Source organism: Pleuronectes platessa, chromosome 20 (assembly GCF_947347685.1).
Source record: "Pleuronectes platessa chromosome 20, fPlePla1.1, whole genome shotgun sequence".
Lineage (NCBI taxonomy): Eukaryota > Metazoa > Chordata > Actinopteri > Pleuronectiformes > Pleuronectidae > Pleuronectes > Pleuronectes platessa.
The window spans coordinates 13852337-13877515 of record NC_070645.1 but is presented as its reverse complement, the minus strand read 5'-3'; the positions used below and the strand labels follow the sequence as shown (position 1 = coordinate 13877515).

Sequence of the window (25179 nt, the reverse complement as noted above, 5' to 3'; positions counted from 1 at the left end):
GCACATGTATCTGTGGGACCACAGACTCTGGTTTAAAATAACATAGTCAGCCCAAGATGTGCAGTGTTCATATCTGTGATGTTTTTGCTTAATTTCTGGTTAGTGGGGGGATGTGGAGACAAGTTGTCCATCTTTATTTAAAGTCTATGGCCTGGTCCTCCACACCTGAAATAACAGTTATATGCCGTGCATGTTAAATATAACAACAACAATAACTGCACAAAAACCTGTTGATCTGGAATGGAATGTGAATGGATGTACATGGTTCAGAGAACAACAGATTGTAAACACCCACAACTCAACTCAATCTTCTCTTCAATATGGTTTCCTATCTGAAGGTTTATGCTTTAAGAAAACTAAAGACCATTTCCATTTAAAACTGAACCTCAGCATCTTACAAACTGCTGATTTACAGAGAGAGTAAAATGTTGTTCTGAAAAATGCATATCCACTTAAATCCTTGAAAATCCCACATAGTTTTGTGTTTGACATTCGCTCCATCCTGTTGTGGCTGATGCGCCCAGTGTGCGATGAGAATATTTAGATGACAAAAGCAGTGTTTTTGACACATACTGTGTCTCACATTTCAGTTTCCTCTCAGCAGGACGTTTCAAATTGTTGAGAATATTGTCAAGGCTTGACAGAAGTATGAGTATGAATCGCTGGGCTAACTGCTTTTCACTTGTCTGATCAGAAAGCAGCTTTAACGTCAGTCTGGAGAGAGGATGGAGAGTGACAAGAGTCTGACGAGCAGATTCTCTGTACAGACCCACAGCAGAAACATGACAGTGATGTACACACATGTAATTGTGAGTTGTTATAAAAGGGATTTCTCTCATCTCTCTGGCTCACAATACATGATCATCAGGCCGCAGGGGGTTGCTGCTTAACTGCATCTCAGAAATAGTTTATTAGATCAACTTTTGGTAAAGTATGGATGTGACTATGACATAATTGTCAAGTCAAGGGAGTTAAAAAGGGAGGATCCCATGTTTCCCGACCATGCAGTCAGTGTATTGTACAGGTTTGCTAGGCTCCCATTTCTGAGAGGTGCTTGGAGCTGAAGCCCCATGGATAAAATGATTGCCACCAGCTCCTGATTTGTGCTGACCGAGCACTCTGCCTGCATGTTTAATCCACTGCTCTGGCTCAGCCAGTCGTATAGGAATAGTAAAGATGACAGATGCTGAAAAGCCATCTGTCATGAAGAGAGGCTCCCTGCTGTATGTGTTGTGCAGCAAAGGTGATCTAAAAAGTATATGGACGATATAAAATGTTGAGCGGGGAGATGGATACTGTACATCAGTGCATATGAGAGGGCTTTTTATTTTATTTTTGAGTGAGGGAGCAGAGTGTGTGTGTGTGTGTGTGTGTGTGTGTGTGTGTGTGTTTGTGTGTGTGTGCGTTCCAGAAGTTAAAACATTAAAAGGGCCACTCGTTACATTGTGACAAACATCCTGTGTGTCTCCAGCTACTCTTAGGCTCCGGTCAGCAGCATCACAACTCGATATCGATTGTCACCAGAGAAGTTAGATTGGATTAAAGCTGAGTGGGAGCCTCCTCTCGGCTGCTGCTGGGCCTCATGTGAACCAGAGCAGCTGTAGCCATCGACTGATCTGAGCCAACTATTGTGACAACTCCCCAGTCTTAGAAATATATTCAATTAAAGCCCTTTTAACTAAATTGCATTTATTTGTGGAACATCATGAAGAACATTATTCTCGGTGTACTTTTAATCAGAATTATTATAATGGAGCAACACAAAACATTTAATTAAATTTCCCAATATGCCCAATGAGACATAAACCCCCTGAGCTGTGTGCACTGTATTTGCTGGCCTCTCTTTTTTCACTAATTGCAAATAACAAGAATTATCTCTTGAAAGGTTGATGTTAGAATAATGAAGAATACAGTTTGTTATACCTCATAGTGGGTGGGAGGTGGAATAGAGGTCCATCATCTATACCGCTTATCATAGGAAGGTCGTAGGGGGGGGATTGGGGATTCACTACTGAGATTATAAGCAACAGGCGCTTCAAATATATGAAAAAACTGCAAAGCCAAGCAAAACTCCTTGCAGCAGAATGTTAACAATTAGCTTGTTTTACCACCAAGTTACCAAAACCTACTTCACAAAGCCTTGAGATGTTTAACATTTTTTGGGGATTTTGTCAAATTAGTTTTGACCTGAGATTAAAAGGAACCTGCTTGCTGTAGGTCAGGGGGATTTAAAGTGAGTTAAAATCTTCTTTTATGTCTCCAAATAGTAAATTGCAGCTCTCCTGTCTCAGATGAGTATCTCAACTTCTCTTAAAGGCCACTTTGTGACTCTGAAGTCACTGTGTGATCCTGGGCTGCTGCGTAATCTCTTCACATCATCTGATCCAGAGGAACCAAGGAGCAATTTGCCTTCCTCTTTTATGTTGGTGCAAAATGGTGTTTTTCTAAAGCTTAAATGCTCCCTGGAAATCGCCGTCCCTGTAATTATGTGCATACTGCAAATGGATAGCAACACTGCTATGTATAATCTGTTTATATAAAAGTGTAGATGTTTAGAGCCAGTGTGACCTGGATGGTAGCCACTCAGGGACAGAAATGTCATAAAAAAGAAAATCTTGATGTGTGATCTCCTTTTGAAATCTCAACATGGGTTTTTGCCTCTTGACATTTATACGTGGCAGCTGCTCTTTGTTGTTGACAGACAGTCGTGGTATTTCTGCTCCGCTCCTCTCAGCTGTCATGTCAGACATACAGGGCAGTGATGGTCTGATGATGTTTACGCTGTGTCTCAATTCAGGGGCTGCATTCTGGAAATGCATCCTTCCATCCCCGAGAAATGAAGGATCCACCCGGCCTGTCCCTGGATTCAATGTGCCGGCAAGCACTGACACATCCAATGCTGGAATATTGCGCTTCAACTCAACTGAACAGCTTATGATAGACATGTTTAAAAAGCAAGGGGCATTAAAACTTTCTTGTTTTGTCCAACTGCAGCTCTGTTGCAATAGTGAAAGCAGTAAGGCCTTCGTGGTCTCTGCCCCCTATATTAGGCCGTGTCCTCCAAAGGACATTGGGACAGAGCTGCAGTGTTGGTGGTTGTATTGGCTAAAGAAGTGAAGAACACCTCTTCCCGTGGAGTGGAGGCTCCACAGAAAGGACTGATCACACAGTGTTTACAACAGCAAATGTGTACGCTCTTAAAAGTGGATACACTTCAAATGCCTATTGTGCTTTAGTTGGTGACAAACGTGACCCTTATTATTATGGTAATGTGGTAGATTATAACTATGATCTCTCACAACAGCTCATGTAATGTTGATTGCTTCATTTCAATAAAGAAAGCGCCTTGAATGTGTAAAAAGAGCCATTAAGGATGCGAGTAATCTCCCGAGACAAACGCAGTGTTAGTCAAAGGACTCAAAAGCGAGTTGAAAGCATAAGAAGACTGTGGAGCTGAATCCTCCTCTGAAGCCACGGGGAGTGTCTCTTGATGTTCTCCTTGTGTGTGGTTCCACATGAGTATTCGCTTTGGTTCGCCTCTCCACAAAGACCTCCTCCCCAAAGAAAGGCAGATAAAAAGACAATACAAAGCCCAGTTCTTCTGCCGCTCCGCACACACTTGTCACTTGTTATTATGTGGATTCCTTTTGCACTCTTCGAGGAGAAAATGAAAGGGTCCGCCGTGGTCTGTGCTTTGGAAGTGACGTAGGCCTTCGTCGACATTCGTTTCAAGGAGATACAGGAAGAACAAATAGTGAATAATAAATGTGTCTAGTCTATAGCCTATAAATAGGGAATTTTGCATATAAAATATTAATGTTTAATCGAAAATCGATCGTTAATTCTCCTGACGATCAATTAATACAATTTAATTGAATGCCATCCCTACTTTCAAGACAAATATTTATAGCACATTGTAAACACTCAAAATGAGAAAGCATCATCCACACACACTAAAAGATTTAAAACCCATTGTAGTTGCATTTGTGCAACCATTGCAAGTGTCAGATGTCTCTGATTATGTGTTAGCTGGCTGTTCTGCTGATGTATCATATAGTGATGTTGAAACTGAGTCAGTGACAGAAAATGATGATGGTATTGTTAAAAATTTGCCCGAACTAATTGAGCGAAAAATAGCAGTAATATTATTAAGATTGTAAAATATATTTCATATTCCAGCAAAAGGCGTAGATGAGTTCGTAGAAGAGAATGGAAAGGCTGCATTTTTTTGTTGAGTTCAGCTAGTGACAAAGTCACAAAGCTTACAGTTACAGAAGTTTTCAAAAGCCATAACCTCAATATTGGTCAGGCTGTTATTGAAGAACTGGCCAATTCTTTGTGTGTTTCTAACCCTGTAGCTACTAAACTTTTGGGAAAGTGCGGCCCTCTTGCCACTTCTTATAAAAGAAAACAATAGTACAAGCTAAATTTTACAGTTGTAGAGCCTATTGAATATTTATTTGTAGACCAAAGGAGATGATTTCAGTACATCCCTTTATTACAGTCATTGTAAGAAATCATGAGTCACAATAAATTACTGGATAAAGTAATTGAAGGACAAATAGCGCAAGAAAATAGAGAGGATTTGCATGGAGTTTATCGGGTTTACAGATCTTTTCGAGATAGTGAACATTATATAAAAAATTGCTTTGTGGCTGTTGAGGAGTTGAGAATTTCCATCAAACTTTATATCTACGGTTTTGAGGTTTGTAATCCTCTTGGGACCTCACGCAAAAAGCATAAGCTTTGTGGAGTATATTGGGTCTGCCCCCTGGCTCTCATTCTGCTGTCTCATCAATTTATTTGGCTGTTCTTTATAAAAATGAAGATTTGAGGACATTTGGATATGAAGAAGTGTTTGAGCCACTTTTGAAAGATCTGGTCATTTTGGAGCAACATGGTGTGTTCATCAGTCAGTTGAACGAGTTTATCAAAGGGACTGTGAATAGCGTAATAGCTGACAAACTAGGAGCCCATGGTATGGGAGGTTTTGTAGTTTTTCCGCTGACTATATCTGTAGATTTTGCACAGCCAAGAAAGCAGAAATCCAGTCATTGACTGCTGGATATTTTGAGCATAGAACACGGGAACTTCATGAAGTCCATGTGAAGACTGCACTCAAAACAGCAAGTTCGTGCTTTGGAGATAAACGGGATTGCATTTTGAGTAAGAATCTCACCCATTTTCATGTCACAGCAGGCTACCCTCCAGATGTAGCACATGATCTATTGGAGGTCATAGCAACTGTGGAGCTTATTTATTGTTTTTGTCTTTTGATCTTTAAGAAATGTTTCACCTTAGAAAAACATAAAAAAAATTGCGAGCCCGGCTCCCCTAGCTCCCTAGGGGCTCCCCCCGGCTAGTGGAGCCCGGCTCCCCGGCTAGTGTTAGCTCGCGAGCTAACCGGGCCGGTGGACCCCCGGGACAACTCTAAACGTTGACTCAACAGTGTGGAAGGATGCTGCTGCTGCGCCAGCTCAAGCTCCCACTGCTCCCACTGCGGGGCTGCGCTGGGGAGCTGGGGCTCTCGAAGCCAGGCTCACCGGGGTTGAGGGGGGGCGGGTCACTCAAAACAGGTCAATCTGAGGAGGGCTGTTTTAGACAGGGACAAAAGGGTGCTGTTTTAAATGATTCTTGTGGTATTTTGACCAAAATGTGTAACAGACATTTCCTTAAGACCCCAAGGAACCATATCAACTGTGGTAAACTGGGCATAATATGTCCCCTTTATAATCGCCAGAGATACCAAGAGCTTTTTCCTAACAAGCCTCTTCTCCCTAAACATCATTATTTGGAGCACTACCCTGTTTTGATTCGCCTCTTTGGGCCTCTTGGCCATGAATGGACGATGAGATTTGAGTCAAAACATATTTCCTTCAAACAGATTGCTCGCTATACCAACTGTTTTAGAAACATACCTCTCACACTTGCCAGAAAACATCAGCTCACGATTGCCTCTGACTTGCACTCTTTTGACCATAGGACACCTTTGGTGGTTACTAGTGTGTCATCAGTCCCAATTGATGTTTTGCAAAGTGACATTGCACTTGCTATTAAGCAAAAACTACCAGATGAGGCTGATGTCCATATTACAAAAAATGTGTCATATAATGGCATGAACTACAACAAAGGAATGATTGTTGTCCATTGGCAATTGTTTGGTCTACCGGAGTTTGCTGAAATTCAGCAGATTTGTGTTTTGCGAGGCAAGATACATTTTATTGTGAAAAAGTTCTCCGCTTGGTGTAGAGAGCACTTTAGAGCTTTTGAACTTGACATTTCATATGTGAGGGAGGTGTCTCTGATTGAGCATGGGGAACAACTTGATGACTACCCATTAGCTGCCTCTTCAGTGGGAGGCCTGCGTCTGGTTACTCTGAAGAGATACATTCACTTACAGGGAAAACGGGAGGAAGCCTGAATAGCCTGACAGTTGTTGTAATCCTTGTGTTTTACCTGTTCCTCAGTGCTCAGTTACAAATCAAATGGTACTTGAAAGAATGCTTTTTAAGATTTCCCTGCAGTAGAGGTAATTTTTTCACTTGTTAGTGGCAGGGAGTAAGGTTAAATCAGAATACCTGTAAAGCGGAGTATATTTCACATAAGATCCTAGTTGGATTAAAAAGCATTAAAAAAAATATCAGCACAAAGTGGAATCTATTGTAAATGATATACTATAAAAACTAATAATATAAACTATCAAACATATGTTCATTAGACCATGTATTTACACACATTACTTCTACTAATTATAAATTATTAAAAGTGCTTCTGAGTTTTCTATAGTGAAATATTCATACAGTTTTTTTTTTGTTTATTGTTTAGGTTTACACAATGGCCCACACTATAAGACTAAGGATTATCCTTGGTGAAGATGATGCCAGGAAGCTTATTCTGCCAGCAGGGATACCGGACTCCATAGAAGAATTGTGCAAGACAATAAAGACTTTTGGATTGCAACAAGATTTCCTTCTTCAATATCAAGATGCTGATTTTGGAAATGACTTCATAAATCTCCGAAATAGATGACAAAGCTACTTTAAAGGTTGTATACTTCTATACTTTAAACTTGCAAGGTTATACAGAAGCTGAGGCAATGACACGTCAACCTCTAGAAGTCTAAAGCTCAACAGATTCCTTATCAATCTCCTCTGTTAACACGGACAACACAGACCCCGCTTCATCTTCCGCTTCATCAGGATCTCCAAGGCACTCGGTTTGGCCAAGTGTTTTCACCGTCCCTAGTTTTAGCTACGAGGCTGACTTGCAACTTGAAAAGGCCAATGCTGAGTGCAGTTCTAGTGGAACTCTTTTGAGCCCCTCACCGAAACTGAAATCCCACATTCTAGAAGGACTGGCAGAAGGAATTATTAAATTCAAAGCCTACCCAACTGACAATGATCTGAACGATGAGGTGGAAGCCCTTGTGAAAAAGCATCCCTGTCTGAGGGAGCGGGGGTCCTTCAATGGCTGTTACTGGTGGAAGATCAGCCTCAAGTATAAAAAGGCCAACTTCCGGACCAAACTAAGAGGCCTGGGATGTTGTGAGGTGACGATAAATTCACTGAAGAACGAGACCCCAAAAAAATTTCAGGAAGTGTTGATTATGAAAAAGCCAAGAAGGGTAGAAGTCAATTACTGTCCGCAGCATCCAAAAGGAGAAACAACTGACACTCTGGAAAACGAGAGAATTGCACTTCTTTCGGAGATTAAGAGGAGAAACAACGGCCATATAGTGACAGAGAAAATGGAGAAGACTTTCTCACATAGAAGGCAAGAACTTCTTCAATGACAGCCCTTGATTGCCGACTTCAAAAGCAGATGGCCAGCTCTGTTCAGTCAGAACGAGGTACATGTCATGTGGTTTTAAATATGCCCCCAGACTGCGCGCACACACGGAATACAGAAAGATAATGACAAATCAAATATAATAGTGTTGAACAGTTGTTTTTCTCCTCACTGACATTGATATAAAATAGTGATGAACCAGCTAGTAATTAATTGGTCATCCTTCCTATGTTGTATATTGTTGTAATTTTCGAATTAAGTGAGTGATAAGTGCATTGTTGATGTTTTTCAGATCAATAAAGAGTTCATAAGCATATCAACTGTACCTCTGCTATCTACATTTTTTGCTGAGCTTGACCGGCACTCTTCACGCATGATGGAGATCTTTAGATGCAAAGGTGGGGAAGCTGGAAGAAAAATTAGACCTCTCATGGTGGCCATCTCCTAGGTTTGTATTAAAAATTGGTAGACCTATTCTTATAAAATACTTTTAATGCCCCTGTCATGAAAATTGCATGAGCATAGTTCTGTATACATATGCTAGGCAAAAGTGCCAAGAGTATGCATATTTGTACTTGATCAAAACACTTAACCATGTTATTTATACTGATTAAATCAGCTTCATCCAGAGATTGTGAATTAATTGGTAAAATCCCATAATTAACTTTTTGGTCAGAATGAAAAAACACCATGTGTGTGTGTGTGTGTGCCTGCCTCATTATGTGTCTTATTTGGTTGAGATTTTGTATATATGTTGAATATTTGCCGTTGGGGCTGCTAAAACCAAAGTGTTGTTAGCAACACAAATACCATTCACAAAACTGGCAGATTGCTGCAGAATTGTTTTTCTTTTGTAGTTCTGCCTCAAATTCCGAATATTGTCAGAATTTGTTCCCTTTTTTTCCTCAGGATGATGCAATACATACTAGACGAGCATGCATCCTGAAGTCCTTGTGCATCTACCTGAACGAAGACCAGGAGAAACTTGTCAAGGAATATATGGTGAGTTTCCTACAGTAGGTGTTACAAAGTAGCCATAGATCAGTCTGAGAGAGCACATATTTACTTACTTAATGACGTTTTAAAGGACCTAAAACAATATTATTAACAATTTAAATGTATATTGTACAGAGCCAGACACGTATCATTCATGCACACTAATAAATTAAAACACAAATGAACAGAACACAGCATTAAGATAAAGGAAGTCTTCATTGATCACCAGATGGGTTCTGTTCAAATCAAAAATGTATCCACGTATTTATCTCTGTCCAAAAGGCCTCACATTTTATTCAAGCAGCTCCTTTTGATCATATTGGCAATGGTTTGATCATCTAATGATTCTGCAGCTAACACCATAACCAGTCTCTGGTTACTGTATCAGCAGTAGTGTTTGTCTGTGTTAGCAGCAGACTAGCAGCTGTGTTTGGGCATAGAAGTGCCTTCAAAATATAATTATTATATATATTTTGTTAAATAAACAGCTGTAATGCTGCACTGGACGCTAATGGTCAGCTTTGTGTTACCTAACACAATGCAAAATAAACTGCAGGTTGATATGGTTCTTAGGAAATGGCCGGCCATTTTTATCCAGTGTTCTTGCTGTGGTTGATCCATATTCTTTCATAGCAGCTGCAGTCTGTAGCTCTTTTATAGTGATTGTTGGTCTCTGTCTTACTCTTTACCTAGTTTTCAAATGAATGCTTTCATTGCTCACTGGGGTGTCCAACCTTAGATTTCACTTTGTACCATTTTTGTAATGATGCATCTCTAATACTTCTGTACCTCATCCTCGTAAAATTGTAAATGTTTGTTTTACAATTGACAATTTTATGATCAGCAATCAGCATAATTAACTTTGTCTAGACTCAGATCAAATGTATTTATTGTCATATTTTACTTCACAGATAATAAACACTGAGGCCAACACTTCCATGGGGCAAACTGTTATGGGAGTGTACGTCATACAGAAGGTGGGTGCGGAGCCTGAAGATGAGCCAGAGGACATTGGTGTCCTGATTGAGGGTGTGGAGGTCCTCAGTGGTTTGGGTAACATTGCGATTGCCTGTGCTCTGCTCTTGGGAATGATATACTGTCTGAACCTGAGCTACCCACCAGAGCTCAAATGCACTTTTGAAGTCCTGCAGAAGATTCTCCTAAACCTGGATGGGCAGAGGTTGTCGTCCAAGGCGCAGTTCCTGAAGAACAAGCTTCTGCAGTGAATGAGCTTGAAGAAGACTGAAAGAAGCCTGGTATTTGTATATCTATATATAAGATTTCTTTCTTTCTTTTTTGTTTTGAAATTTCAAAAGTTGAAGTAAATTTTTTTCAAAGAGACTATTTAATTTAGTTTGCGCAATGGACTGAGACTGTTGTTGAAGATTGTTGTCTTAGGTTGAAAAGTCTCCTACCTTTGTGTGTGGGTGGAGCAGACACAGAGCATTGTTTTTGAACACACATCGACGCTGATTTAAACTACATGGACAATTGTGGCTTTTCTGTGAGTGGAGCAGTTTTACGCGCTTACAAACACAATGAATGCCTTCTCTTAAATGTTCATTAGAATAAATACACCAGTAATGTTTACAGACTCGTTTAAAATGTTGTATTTGTATTTACAAAAATTTTTTGTAAAGATTATTTATTTTATTGTAGTTTTAACACAACTAATTTATTTTAAAAAATTGGCAGTGCATGACACGTGTTGTAATAATTCAGTGTTTAAAATGGTGTTAAAATGCAAATTGTTGTTGTCATGCACACAATTGCATTATGGGCTAATAATATTTGGTGGTTTTCAATGTCTGTTTTATTGCATTGTTATAAATGGGTTGCACTTAAAGTTTTAAAACTTGATAACATGATCATGGCAGTTTTAAAAGCCAAATATTTAATAAAATGTCAAATGGTTTTGCATGTTGTCCTTTTTTATGTATGTTAGTGAATATGTTGTAATTTAATTAAAATGAATGCTTACACTAGCAATGAAAACAACACTAATAAATACCAAAAGATTGACATTAGTATAGCAGACAAAACCTACATTTGTTCATTCAACAAGACTGAATTGTGTTGCACTAAAGTGTTTGACCAATGTAAGCTAAAATTAAATGAATTAGACTAGAGTAAGAAGCTACAAACATTTTAATTCAATTAAAAGCACATTAGTTGAATGAACATATTCAAATGACATTCCACCCACACATCTATGTGGTGTTCAAGTAACACAATCAAGATAGATGGATATAACTTGATTTGTTTAGATGGAATATAAGTGGCAATGATTTTTTTTTTTTAGTGTGTGTTAATCATGATGGTTGACAAAGACTCAAATGAAAGAATATTCACATCAAGTAAAGGAAATCACTACAAAGGCATGGAGTTCATACAATGTGACAGATGTGGCTGATTAGACATTAAAGGTGTCTCATGATCTGTCTTTAAAGTGTATATCATGTAAAGCATTACTTTTAGTATATAGAGTTTCAAGATTACAAGGACTGAGCTTGATGTGTGTAAACTCTTATGCTACCTACCTGGCTGATAGGAACTGCCATCAGGATTTGTGAGAACATACTTGGCTGCATCCAACTTCCTTATTTCCTATTCTCCTGACAAGTGTGGAACATCAACAACATAAATTCTCCGTCACCATGTCTCAAAATAGTGAGTTGAATATCAGTGAAGGAGACCTTATCCCCTCCCCCACTACATATTACCTTGCAGAGAAATACCTTGGCAACGGCGCCTATGGAATGGTGATCCGATGCAGGAATGTGACCACAGGTGAAACGGTGGCTTTAAAAATCATCCAAAGCCTAGAAAACATTGACTGTGCACAAGAAGAGGAGGTCATCCTTCGAACCATGAAGAAGCTCCACTCAGACAGATTCAACATAGTCAGCTTGTACGAGACATTTTTGTACAAGGAACATTACTGTCTTGTGTTTGAGCTGCTGGATATGGATCTGCAGAAATTCAAACAGATCAACCCGGGTCAACACCTTCAGCTGAAGCAGATCCGCCCAATTCTGCAGCAGGTTTGTTTTTTAAACTCAAGCTCTTACAGTAACTGCTTTGTAGCATGAAGGGTAAACTTGGTCGCTAAAAAGTGACTGTTACAGTTTTTATTGATATAATGAACTCTGTAGCTCATGATTATTATTATGCTTTTCATGATTTCAGCTAGCTACAGCCTTGGAATTTCTGAACAGCGCAGGGATCATTCATGCAGATTTGAAGCCAGATAACGTCATGTTGGTGGATCATGTCAGGCAGCCACTGAAAGTTAAAGTCATTGACTTTGGCTTATCCTTGGATGATCCTGAGGAAATGACCGGTGAAATCTTCCAGACCTTGTGGTACAGGTAAGTAACTGACAGCACATCTGCATACCTGGGACAGTTGTGTTTGCTGTAAATAATTGGACAAGTCCTGTACGCTGGCATGTCAGGTTCATATCTCAGAAACCTCAGTAATATGTTTGTGTTTCTTATCCTAAGGTCTCCTGAGATTCTGTCTAAAGATCCTTTCAGCGGGAACATCGATGTATGGTCTCTTGGCTGCATTGCTGCTGAGATGTCAATGGGCGTACCGCTGTTCCCTGCCAATGATGAGGATGATTTGGTCAGTATCTGCACCGAAAACACAACAAACACGTACAGTTTTGCCGTGATGTTTGTGTATTTTCAGATCCACACACTTGATTATTATAGTGAAAGAGTTTCCAGTAGAAGTTCACTGATTTTTACTATTCTACTAATGAGACAAACCAGAGACACTTCATCCATATGTCTCAGTAATAGAAGTGAACCTGATGTACAGGATAAACAATGTCAACTTGAAGTTAAATAACTCTCACAATGTTGTGTTTTTTCCATAGATGAGGCAAATTGCATTTGCAATTAGAGATCCACAGAATGAAGGCAACGTCCTACCTCATGCGTTTTGGCCAAGATATTGGATGGAAGGCAGATTTATGGTAACAAACTAGTATACAGTCATTTAGTTGGCTCCACTAGCTCACTAATTAAGGTGTCTTTCCTTCAGTCTGTGTTTCTTTCCCCTGTGCCATCCACTGCCTTTTGAGCAATCTATCTCATTAAACGATTCTTCATTTCAGTCAATAGGTTCATTTGTAGTTTGAGATCACCAGCCTGGATCAGTTTATAACAGCACAACGTCTTCATAATTTAAACAGGAGGACATCTAACATGTTGGTTTTCCTCATCTTGTTAAAGGGGAATCATCCTGTCTGGGTAGAAGATGCCCTAGCTGAATATGTGGACCTGCAGTGCTTTATGGACCTAATGACACAGATGCTGATGATGAGTCAGCATGAAAGAATTACCCCAAGCCTAATTCTTCAGCATCCGTTCATCACGATGAGCCACCTTCAAGGGTCATATAAAAACAGCCTCTAGTAAGTCTCTGCTTAGATGGTCTGTGTAAGTCTGTGCTGTTGGACATGGGTGCAAAATATAAGCAATATAATGTGATTATGGTGTTTGGCTCAGCAGTTTCATTTGTCTTCCAGTGCGAAGTCATGTGAGGAACTGATGGACATCTGCCAGAATCAGAGCTCTGAGGATGGAAGACATGGAGACCAGGTTAACCTGCAAGTGTCCCTCATTGAGGACTCCTCCAGCAGCACTGCCAGCCCAGCCAAGGAGGGCAGGGAAGTGGATGCAAAGTCTGGCAACAGGTGAGTGTTTGAAATATCTTTCTGTTGGATAATTTTTTTTTTGTCGAAGAATAGTTCAACATTTTGGTAAATATTCAGTTTTTTTACTTAGAGTTCAATGGGAAGAATGATACAACTCTCATTAAATATGGATCTGGAGCCAAGTGCATTTTAGAATGTGAATTTTTAGAAGTAAATAACTGCTTTAAGATTTACATTTTAATTATTTTCTTATCCACATCTCAGACCAAAAGACTCCCAAGCCAAGGTCCGAAGAAGTGAACGACTGGCAGCCGCTCAAAGAGGCAGAAGTGGGAAAACAGGCCCAAACAGGTGCAAGAGAATGAGAGACAGGCATGATCCCACATCTTGATCATTGTATACTGTTACAGTGTTTATTTGACAAGTGCACAGAAGTAATGTGAACGATATAGTCTTTGGCATTTTATACCCCTGTGTGATGTCATCAGGATTAGAAGGGGTGAAGCAGAGGGAAGAACAGAGCCGTCCCATTTGGATCTGTAGCTTTGTGCAGTTCAGAATTTGCATTTAAAAAAATGTAAAATAACTGCTTTAAGATCAAGAGTTAAATCATTTTCTTATCCACATCACAGGCCAAAAGAGTCCCAAGCCACGGTCAGAAGGAGGGAACTACTTGCAGCCACTCGAAAATGTGCAAGTGGGCAAACGGGCCCAATCCGGCTCAACAGGATGAGAGAGAGGCATGATCCCACATCCAAAGACAACCCCTCAGAAAAAGAGACAAACATGGGCCCTGCTGGGATGAGAGATGAGAAGCATGCAAAAATGAACGCAAAGCATGGCAACAGGTAGGGTGGTGGAACCGGAGTTTGAAATATCTTCCTGTCTTGATCATTGTATACTGTTACAGTGTTTATTTGACAAGTGCACAGAAGTAATGTGAATGATATAGTCTTTGGCATTTTATACCCCTGTGTGATGTCATCCGGATTAGAAGGGGTGAGGCAGAGGGAAGAACAGAGCCGTCCCATATGGATCTGCAGCCATGTGCTGTTCAGAATGTGCATTTAAAAAAATGTAAAATGACTACTTTAAGATCAAGAGTTAAATCATTTCCTTATCAACATCACAGGCAAAAAGAGTCCCAAGCCACGGTCAGAAGGAGGGAACTACTTGCAGCCACTCGAAAAGTTGCAAGTGGGCAAACGGGCCCAATCCGGCTCAAGAGGATGAGAGAGAGGCATGATCCGACATCCAAAGACAACACCTCAGAAAAAGAGACAAACATGGGCCCTGCTGGGATGAGAGATGAGAAGCATGCAAAAATGAACGCAAAGCGTGGCAACAGGTAGGGTTGTGGAACCGGAGTTTGAAACATCTTCCTGTCTTGATCATTTTATACTGTTACAGTGTTTATTTGACAAGTGCACAGAAGTAATGTGAACGATATAGTCTTTGGCATTTTATACCCCTGTGTGATGTCATCCGGATTAGAAGGGGTGAAGCAGAGGAAAGAACAGAGCCGTCCCATATGGATCTGCAGCCATGTGCAGTTCAGAATGTGCATTTAAATTTTTTTTAAATAACTGATTTAAGATCAAGAGTTAAATAATTTCCTTATCCACATCACAGGCAAAAAGAGTCCCAAGCCACGGTCAGAAGGAGGGATCTACTTGCAGCTACTCGAAAATGTGCAAGTGGGAAAAGTGGCCCAATCCAGCTCAAGAGGAAGAGAGAGAAAGACGACAGTGTTCGAGGCTCGAGACGCTAAAATTCATTGTTCAGCTCTAACCAGTCTATCTTAGCTGGGAGCAGATATAAAACCTACTGATACTAAATGTGTGCAGGTCCCAGGGCTGCTACCGCCGTGACGGAAGAGAAGTCTGTAAAATACTTAAATAAAAGAGTTCAGTAGCAATAAAGACAAGGAGATTACAGTTCATCAGCTGAGTTTTATCTGCTCTTTTAATTAATAATAATATAATCAAAACATTACATTTCCCTGAGTGTCAGTTTTCTGTTTCACTCCATTCTTGTGGCTTAAGTGCATAAAAACTCCATATATCCACCTATTTATTTATATAAAGCTATCTGAAGTTGCTTGTGTTAATTTAAATATTATAATTTTTGTCTTGGCAGTTTTTAAAAGGTTTAAAAGAACAAGATACATGGTGTTAATAACACATTGTTTTGTGTGTCTGTGTGCGTGTGTGTGTGTTAGTGTGTAAAAGCCAATCCTCCATATCGATTGTTTACCTCAACCGGGATGGATGTAGCTACTTATTTCGAACTCTGATCCTTTTAAACTTGTGTTGCAGTTTCTCTTTTCTCTTTGAATTTTAAGGAAGAAAAGGACTCATCAATATTCTGTCCTCCTGAGCACATGTGTGCTGTTTTGATTTTGTTGATTTCACCGAGGTCAATTTTCATTTGTGTGAACCTCCTTCAAAGAGCAGAGCCTCTTCCAATTCAGCCATTTGCAATAAATGGTCCTTTGCTTGACTCAATTGTCTCAGACGAAAATGCAAACCTGCAACAAGCCACCGAAGTGACCTCTACAAAATACAGATAGTTGCTTTTTGTCTGGTTTTTGGGAGCCATGTGTGCATTAGTGACCTCTAGTGGTGCTGCTCCGGTATTAATGCTAAGTGTTTTAGCTACAGAGACGTTGTGTCCCAATTCAGAGGTTGCATCCTTCGGCCTTCATGGGCCTCATAGACTGGAAAGGACGATCTGAAATGAAGCTCTGGTCTACGAAGAATTTCCATGATTCATGTCGCCAGCTTGTCCCAGCCTCATATCGCTGTCGCCTAGCAACAGAGATGCTATTGGACACTCCAACAACGTTTTATGTAGACGATGTAGGCATCGAAAATGTTGGTCTCATTGCTTGCCGTCGCCATTATCTCTTTGAGTAAGTTAGTAACTGGAGTGCAATGAATTCTGTGATAGGTTGGCCAGAGAAGGATCCACCTGTTGGAGCCCTTGTTGCTCAGGATGAATGGACGTATTTTCTGAAAGGGGACGGCCTAGTCCTGAATTGTAAACAACTATTTACGAAACACATGTTGGAGTGGTATCACCCAACCGCAAGCCGAAGAAAACGATCACACATTTCAAATTAGACAATGCTCTCTCTGCTTTATACGCTGCAAACAAAGAAAACACTTACAGGCCTAGTTTTTCTTTAACCACTGTAGTTCAGGTTTGGCAGAAAAGACTTTAGTCACTGAAAATAAATCACAGTTGTCTCCGTCACACACATGCTGTGATTACTGGAGTGAGCCTCAGTGTTTTCTTCTATTCTCTCCTAAAAAATTGTGAGCGGCTGTGATTGTTGTGTGTGTGACATATATTACACTCAGATACATATATATATATATATTTATATATAGTATATTCCAGCTACATAATGAAACCAAAGCTAATGGTTCTGAGACACACATTGAAATAAGCAGCACATGTGGCACTAGTGAAAGAGTGATTTCTCTTCCATTCTTTCTCTTACAAAGAAAATGGGACATTTTTGTCTCTTCACGTTTCCATTCATGTACTCCGAATGAGAAGCAAATTACTGTAAGATTGTTCTTTATTGGTTTCAAGAGAGAACCAGAAACTCGACTCAACATATCCTACATTTTAAAGCATTTGAAATACACAGTAGTTTGATCTACCCCCCCCCCCCCCAACACGTCATCTCACACAAACCATAGAGACATTAAGTTCACTGAATCCAGTTTTTAATATTTAAATGAACTATAAAAAGCACATTAAAACATTTTCTCATTTTAGTTACAAAAATGGGTCACCTGAAGGGCTTCTCATTGCATTCATAGAAGGATTTGAACAGTGGATGTTTAACAGGTAATGTATTTTTCTCTCTCTTTAAAAAAAAATAAATCCCCACCCAAAATATATAAACTTAATTGTTTAACCAAGGTATATACAGGGCATAGCATCCTTGCATTTTAAAGGTTATCAAGAAAGTTTGAGGTATACAACCGAAATAAAAGGCCAGTCGGAAAACAAAACAGAAAAAACAAAAAAAACGACAAATAGAATTAAATAAAGGAAGATGAATGCCATGGTCGCTTCCTACCAGCACAGGATCACAACATTAGTGGGAGATGTTGCCGTACGCGTGCTGGTGTGATACTTCCGGTTGTTTGGCCTCTGGTCACAAGGGCGAAACAGCAAATATCCTCAAGCTTTGGACTGTCAATATATACAAAGGGCATACAGTCTAATTTAGCAATGGGGAATTGTTTGAATGCTCACTTTATTTCCTTCGTGACAGGTACACACAGTTATGTGTTGAACAATAACAAATACTTTGAGAAATATATTTGATTGTGTGATGTCTTAAACTTACACTGTAAATCTTTGAGCCAACATTGAAATTAAAGAGCCAGAAGCAGAATCTGATACACATGCAAGTTTTGAAAGTGGATTCAGAAATAACAGCATTGTACAAAATAATAATTGCATTTTTTTTTTATAATTATCAAATTACACATTCTTTCTTAACACCTCTTTATACTTTTGTGTGTTTTGAACAAGCACCATTGTAGTCGTTTTCATACAGCACCGGGAGATCCAGAGAGGAGGTCCGTGTCCCCTCGTGTCACCTGACCCCCTCTCTTGATTACCTCCGATTCACCCTCCTCTGCCACGCGTTCTGATGTCCTTCACCTTTTCTCCGTAACGTGGTTAAGTCATGTGGTTCGAGCCCTACAAGGGCTACAAGTATTTTCCTGGGTTTACACGTACATACATGGAAAGACATGTTTGCTACACAATCTCTTATTCAAAACTTGCATGTGGCATAGAAAAGGGTGGGGGGTGGAAATATGGTTTGGTGGTAGCCGAAACGTCTCAACTTGACTTTCTTTGCTGACCCCATCAAATCCTTTTTTTCCCTCTTTTTTTCATTATTGTTTAGCCAAGGAAGCAGACGGGCCCAACTTCAAACCCAAACTTCCGGTTAAGGTCCCCAAAGTCAGTAAACACAACATCAACGATCGGAACCTGATCGAATTTTGTATTTAAAAATTGGTAGACCTATTCTTATAAAATACTTTTTATGCCCCTGTCATGAAACTAGCACTAGCATATTTCTGTTTACATATGCTAAGCAAAAGTAAAGCAATCAGCATAATTAACTCTGTCTAAACTCAGATCAAATGTATTTATTGTCATATTTTACTTCATAGAACATAGACACTGAGGCCAACACTTCCATGGGGCAAACTGTGATGGGAGTGTACGTTATACAGAAGGTTGGTGCGGAGCCTGAAGATGAGCCAGAGGACATTGGTGTCCTGATTGAGGGTGTGGAGGTCCTCAGTGGTTTGGGTAACATTGCGATTGCCTGTGATCTGCTCTTTGGTCTGATATACTGTCTGAAATTGAGCTACCCACCAGAGCTCAAATACACTTTTGAAGTCCTGCAGAAGATTCTCCTAAACCTGGATGGGCAGAGGTTGTCGTCCAAGGCACAGTTCCTGAAGAACAAGCTTCCGCAGTGAATGAGCTTGCAGAAGACTGAAAGAAGCCTGGTATTTGTGTATATATATATATATATATATGATTTCTTTCTTTGTTTTTTGTTTTGAAATTTCAAAATTTGAAGTAAATTTTTTTCAAAGAGACTATTGAATTTAGTTTTCGCAATGGACTGAGACTGTTGTTGAAGATTGTTGTCTCAGGTTGAAAAGTCTCCTACCTTTGTGTGTGGGTGGAGCAGACACAGAGCATTGTTTTCAAACACACATCGACACTGATTTTACTACATGGACAATTGTGGCTTTTCTGTGAGTGGAGCAGTTTTACTAAATACACCAGTAATGTTTACAGACTCCTTTAAAATGTTGTATTTGTATTTACAAAGATTTTTTGTAAAGATTATTTATTTTACTGTAGTTTTAGCACAACTAATTCATTTTAAAAAATTGGCAGTGCATGACACGTGTTGTAATAATTCAGTGTTTAAAATGGTGTTAAAATGCAAATTGTTGTTGTCATGCACACAATTGTATTATGGGCTAATAATATTTGGTGGTTTTCAATGTCTTTTTTATTGCATTGTTATAAATGGGTTGCACTTAAAGTTTTAAAACTTGAGAACAGGATCATGGCAGTTTTAAAAGCCAAATATTTAATAAAATGTCAAATGGTTTTGCATGTTGTCCTTTTTTATGTATGTTAGTGAATATTTGATAATTTAATTAAGATGAATGCTTACACTAGAAATGAAAACAACACTAATTAAAACAACAATATTGACATTAGTATAGCAGACAAAACCTACATTAGTTCATTCAACAAGACTGAATTGTGTTGCACTAAAGTGTTTGACCAAAGTAAACTAAACTTAAATGAATTAGACTAGAGTAAGAAGCTACAAACATTGTAATTCAATTAAAAGCACATTAGTTGAATGAACATATTCAAATGACATTCCACCCACACATCTATGTGGTGTTCAAGTAACACAATCAAGATAGATGGATATAACTTGATTTGTTTAGATGGAATATAAGTGGCAATGAATTTTTTTTTTTAGTGTGTGTTAATCATGATGGTTGACAAAGACTCAAATGAAAGAATATTCACATCAAGTAAAGGAAATCACTACAAAGGCATGGAGTTTATACAATGTGACAGATGTGGATTTAAACTGATCAGACATTAAAGGTGTCTCATGATCTGTCTTTAAATTGTCTATGATGTAACGCATTACTTTTAGTATATAGAGTTTCAAGATTACAAGGACTGAGCTTGATGTGTGTAAACTCTTATGCTACCTACCTGGCTGATAGGAACTGCCATCAGGATTTGTGAGAACATACTTGGCTGCATCCAACTTCATTATTTCCTATTCTCCTGACAAGTGTGGAACATCAACAACATAAATTCTCCGTCACCATGTCTCAAAATAGTGAGTTGAATATCAGTGAAGGAGACCTTATCCCCTCCCCCACTACATATTACCTTGCAGAGAAATACCTTGGCAACGGCGCCTATGGAATGGTGATCCGATGCAGGAATGTGACCACAGGTGAAACGGTGGCTTTAAAAATCATCCAAAGCCTAGAAAACATTGACTGTGCACAAGAAGAGGAGGTCATCCTTCGAACCATGAAGAAGCTCCACTCAGACAGATTCAACATAGTCAGCTTGTACGAGACATTTTTGTACAAGGAACATTACTGTCTTGTGTTTGAGCTGCTGGATATGGATCTGCAGAAATTCAAACAGATCAACCCGGGTCAACACCTTCAGCTGAAGCAGATCCGCCCAATTCTGCAGCAGGTTTGTTTTTTAAACTCAAGCTCTTACAGTAACTGCTTTGTAGCATGAAGGGTAAACTTGGTCGCTAAAAAGTGACTGTTACAGTTTTTATTGATATAATGAACTCTGTAGCTCATGATTATTATTATGCTTTTCATGATTTCAGCTAGCTACAGCCTTGGAATTTCTGAACAGCGCAGGGATCATTCATGCAGATTTGAAGCCAGATAACGTCATGTTGGTGGATCATGTCAGGCAGCCACTGAAAGTTAAAGTCATTGACTTTGGCTTATCCTTGGATGATCCTGAGGAAATGACCGGTGAAATCTTCCAGACCTTGTGGTACAGGTAAGTAACTGACAGCACATCTGCATACCTGGGACAGTTGTGTTTGCTGTAAATAATTGGACAAGTCCTGTATGCTGGCATGTCAGGTTCATATCTCAGAAACCTCAGTAATATGTTTGTGTTTCTTATCCTAAGGTCTCCTGAGATTCTGTCTAAAGATCCTTTCAGCGGGAACATCGATGTATGGTCTCTTGGCTGCATTGCTGCTGAGATGTCAATGGGCGTACCGCTGTTCCCTGCCAATGATGAGGATGATTTGGTCAGTATCTGCACCGAAAACACAACAAACACGTACAGTTTTGCCGTGATGTTTGTGTATTTTCAGATCCACACACTTGATTATTATAGTGAAAGAGTTTCCAGTAGAAGTTCACTGATTTTTACTATTCTACTAATGAGACAAACCAGAGACACTTCATCCATATGTCTCAGTAATAGAAGTGAACCTGATGTACAGGATAAACAATGTCAACTTGAAGTTAAATAACTCTCACAATGTTGTGTTTTTTCCATAGATGAGGCAAATTGCATTTGCAATTAGAGATCCACAGAATGAAGGCAACGTCCTACCTCATGCGTTTTGGCCAAGATATTGGATGGAAGGCAGATTTATGGTAACAAACTAGTATGCAGTCATTTAGCTGGCTCCACTAGCTCACTAATTAAGGTGTCTTTCCTTCAGTCTGTGTTTCTTTCCCCTGTGCCATCCACTGCCTTTTGAGCAATCTATCTCATTAAACGATTCTTCATTTCAGTCAATAGGTTCATTTGTAGTTTGAGATCACCAGCCTGGATCAGTTTATAACAGCACAACGTCTTCATAATCTAAACAGGAGGACATCTAACATGTTGGTTTTCCTCATCTTGTTAAAGGGGAATCATCCTGTCTGGGTAGAAGATGCCCTAGCTGAATATGTGGACCTGCAGTGCTTTATGGACCTAATGACACAGATGCTGATGATGAGTCAGCATGAAAGAATTACCCCAAGCCTAATTCTTCAGCATCCGTTCATCACGATGAGCCACCTTCAAGGGTCATATAAAAACAGCCTCTAGTAAGTCTCTGCTTAGATGGTCTGTGTAAGTCTGTGCTGTTGGACATGGGTGCAAAATATAAGCAATATAATGTGATTATGGTGTTTGGCTCAGCAGTTTCATTTGTCTTCCAGTGCGAAGTCATGTGAGGAACTGATGGACATCTGCCAGAATCAGAGCTCTGAGGATGGAAGACATGGAGACCAGGTTAACCTGCAAGTGTCCCTCAATGAGGACTCCTCCAGCAGCACTGCCAGCCCAGCCAAGGAGGGCAGGGAAGTGGATGCAAAGTCTGGCAACAGGTGAGTGTTTGAAATATCTTTCTGTTGGATAATTTTTTATTTTGTAGAAGAATAGTTCAACATTTTGGTAAATATTCAGTTTTTTTACTTAGAGTTCAATGGGAAGAATGATACAACTCTCATTAAATATGGATCTGGAGCCAAGTGCATTTTAGAATGTGAATTTTTAGAAGTAAATAACTGCTTTAAGATTTACATTTGAATTATTTTCTTATCCACATCTCAGACCAAAAGACTCCCAAGCCAAGGTCCGAAGAAGTGAACGACTGGCAGCCGCTCAAAGAGGCAGAAGTGGGAAAACAGGCCCAAACAGGTGCAAGAGAATGAGAGACAGGCATGATCCCACATCTTGATCATTGTATACTGTTACAGTGTTTATTTGACAAGTGCACAGAAGTAATGTTTACGATATATAGTCTTTGGCATTTTATACCCCTGTGTGATGTCATCAGGATTAGAAGGGGTGAAGCAGAGGGAAGAACAGAGCCGTCCCATTTGGATCTGCAGCTTTGTGCAGTTCAGAATTTGCATTTAAAAAAATGTAAAATAACTGCTTTAAGATCAAGAGTTAAATCATTTTCTTATCCACATCACAGGCCAAAAGAGTCCCAAGCCACGGTCAGAAGGAGGGATCTACTTGCAGCCACTCGAAAATGTGCAAGTGGGCAAACGGGCCCAATCCGGCTCAACAGGATGAGAGAGAGGCATGATCCCACATCCAAAGACAACCCCTCAGAAAAAGAGACAAACATGGGCCCTGCTGGGATGAGAGATGAGAAACATGCAAAAATGAACGCAAAGCGTGGCAACAGGTAGGGTGGTGGAACCGGAGTTTGAAATATCTTCCTGTCTTGATCATTGTATACTGTTACAGTGTTTATTTGACAAGTGCACAGAAGTAATGTGAATGATATAGTCTTTGGCATTTTATACCCCTGTGTGATGTCATCAGGATTAGAAGGGGTGAAGCAGAGGGAAGAACAGAGCCATCCCATTTGGATCTGCAGCTTCGTGCAGTTCAGAATTTGCATTTAAAAAAATGTAAAATAACTACTTTAAGATCAAGAGTTAAATCATTTTCTTATCCACATCACAGGCCAAAAGAGTCCCAAGCCACGGTCAGAAGGAGGGAACTACTTGTAGCCACTCGAAAATGTGCAAGTGGGCAAACGGGCCCAATCCGGCTCAAGAGGATGAGAGAGAGGCATGATCCCACATCCAAAGACAACCCCTCAGAAAAAGAGACAAACATGGGCCCTGCTGGGATGAGAGATGAGAAGCATGCAAAAATGAACGCAAAGCGTGGCAACAGGTAGGGTGGTGGAACCGGAGTTTGAAACATCTTCCTGTCTTGATCATTTTATACTGTTACAGTGTTTATTTGACAAGTGCACAGAAGTAATGTGAATGATATAGTCTTTGGCATTTTATACCCCTGTGTGATGTCATCCGGATTAGAAGGGGTGAGGCAGAGGGAAGAACAGAGCCGTCCCATATGGATCTGCAGCCATGTGCAGTTCAGAATGTGCATTTAAAAAAATGTAAAATGACTACTTTAAGATCAAGAGTTAAATAATTTCCTTATCAACATCACAGGCAAAAAGAGTCCCAAGCCACGGTCAGAAGGAGGGAACTACTTGCAGCCACTCGAAAATGTGCAAGTGGGCAAACGGGCCCAATCCGGCTCAACAGGATGAGAGAGAGGCATGATCCCACATCCAAAGACAACCCCTCAGAAAAAGAGACAAACATGGGCCCTGCTGGGATGAGAGATGAGAAGCATGCAAAAATGAACGCAAAGCGTGGCAACAGGTAGGGTTGTGGAACCAGAGTTTGAAACATCTTCCTGTCTTGATCATTTTATACTGTTACAGTGTTTATTTGACAAGTGCACAGAAGTAATGTGAACGATATAGTCTTTGGCATTTTATACCCCTGTGTGATGTCATCAGGATTAGAAGGGGTGAAGCAGAGGAAAGAACAGAGCCGTCCCATATGGATCTGCAGCCATGTGCAGTTCAGAATGTGCATTTAAAAAAATGTAAAATAACTGCTTTAAGATCAAGAGTTAAATAATTTCCTTATCCACATCACAGGCAAAAAGAGTCCCAAGCCACGGTCAGAAGGAGGGAACTACTTGCAGCTACTCGAATATGTGCAAGTGGGCAAACGGGCCCAATCCAGCTCAAGAGGAAGAAAGAGAAAGACGACAGTGTTCGAGGCTCGAGACGCTAAAATTCATTGTTCAGCTCTAACCAGTCTATCTTGGCTGGGAGCAGATATAAAACCTGCTGATACTAAATGTGTGCAGGTCTCAGGGCTGCTACCGTCGTGACGGAAGAGAAGTCTGTAAAATACTTAAATAAAAGAGTTCAGTAGCAATAAAGACAAGGAGATTACAGTTCATCAGCTAAGTTTTATCTGCTCTTTTAATTAATAATAATTTAATCAAAACATTACATTTCCCTGAGTGTCAGTTTTCTGTTTCACTCCATTCTTGTGGCTTAAGTGCATAAAAACTCCATATATCCACCTATTTATTTATATAAAGCTATCTGAAGTTGCTTGTGTTAATTTAAATATTATAATTTTTGTCTTGGCAGTTTTTAAAAAGTTTAAAAGAACAAGATACATGGTGTTAATAACACATTGTTTTGTGTGTCTGTGTGCGTGTGTGTGTGTTAGTGTGTAAAAGCCAATCCTCCATATCGATTGTTTACCTCAACCGGGATGGATGTAGCTACTTAT

General features: G+C 39.8%; 2 protein-coding genes across 2 annotated transcripts; both read left to right on the top strand.

The window, feature by feature from the left end:
* Positions 1-11441: 11441 nt before the first annotated feature.
* Positions 11442-18981, top strand: LOC128426204 (homeodomain-interacting protein kinase 2-like). Its single transcript, XM_053413070.1, has 8 exons — positions 11442-11828; positions 11974-12155; positions 12291-12414; positions 13029-13210; positions 13325-13492; positions 13718-13782; positions 18396-18451; positions 18667-18981. Exons 1-8 carry the CDS (start codon positions 11442-11444, stop codon positions 18979-18981), a joined length of 1479 nt encoding a protein of 492 aa, XP_053269045.1.
* Positions 18982-20380: 1399 nt separating this feature from the next.
* Positions 20381-24666, top strand: LOC128426203 (homeodomain-interacting protein kinase 2-like). The gene is made up of 8 exons (XM_053413069.1): positions 20381-20767; positions 20913-21094; positions 21230-21353; positions 21968-22149; positions 22264-22431; positions 23028-23243; positions 23528-23743; positions 24528-24666. The coding sequence occupies exons 1-8, from the start codon at positions 20381-20383 to the stop codon at positions 24664-24666; spliced, it is 1614 nt and encodes a 537-aa protein (XP_053269044.1).
* Positions 24667-25179: the final 513 nt, after the last annotated feature.

What these genes read in the sequence shown, in the direction of transcription:
- LOC128426204 (XM_053413070.1), top strand. Translation starts at nt 11,442, where the DNA reads ATGTCTCAAAATAGTGAGTTGAATATCAGTGAAGGAGACCTTATCCCC. An exon ending in TTCCAGACCTTGTGGTACAG is followed by an intron (nt 12,156 to 12,290) that starts GTAAGTAACTGA and finishes TCTTATCCTAAG; the next exon opens with GTCTCCTGAGATTCTGTCTA. An exon ending in TCATATAAAAACAGCCTCTA is followed by an intron (nt 13,211 to 13,324) that starts GTAAGTCTCTGC and finishes TTTGTCTTCCAG; the next exon opens with TGCGAAGTCATGTGAGGAAC.
- LOC128426203 (XM_053413069.1), top strand. Translation starts at nt 20,381, where the DNA reads ATGTCTCAAAATAGTGAGTTGAATATCAGTGAAGGAGACCTTATCCCC. An exon ending in TTCCAGACCTTGTGGTACAG is followed by an intron (nt 21,095 to 21,229) that starts GTAAGTAACTGA and finishes TCTTATCCTAAG; the next exon opens with GTCTCCTGAGATTCTGTCTA. An exon ending in GATGCAAAGTCTGGCAACAG is followed by an intron (nt 22,432 to 23,027) that starts GTGAGTGTTTGA and finishes TCCACATCACAG; the next exon opens with GCCAAAAGAGTCCCAAGCCA.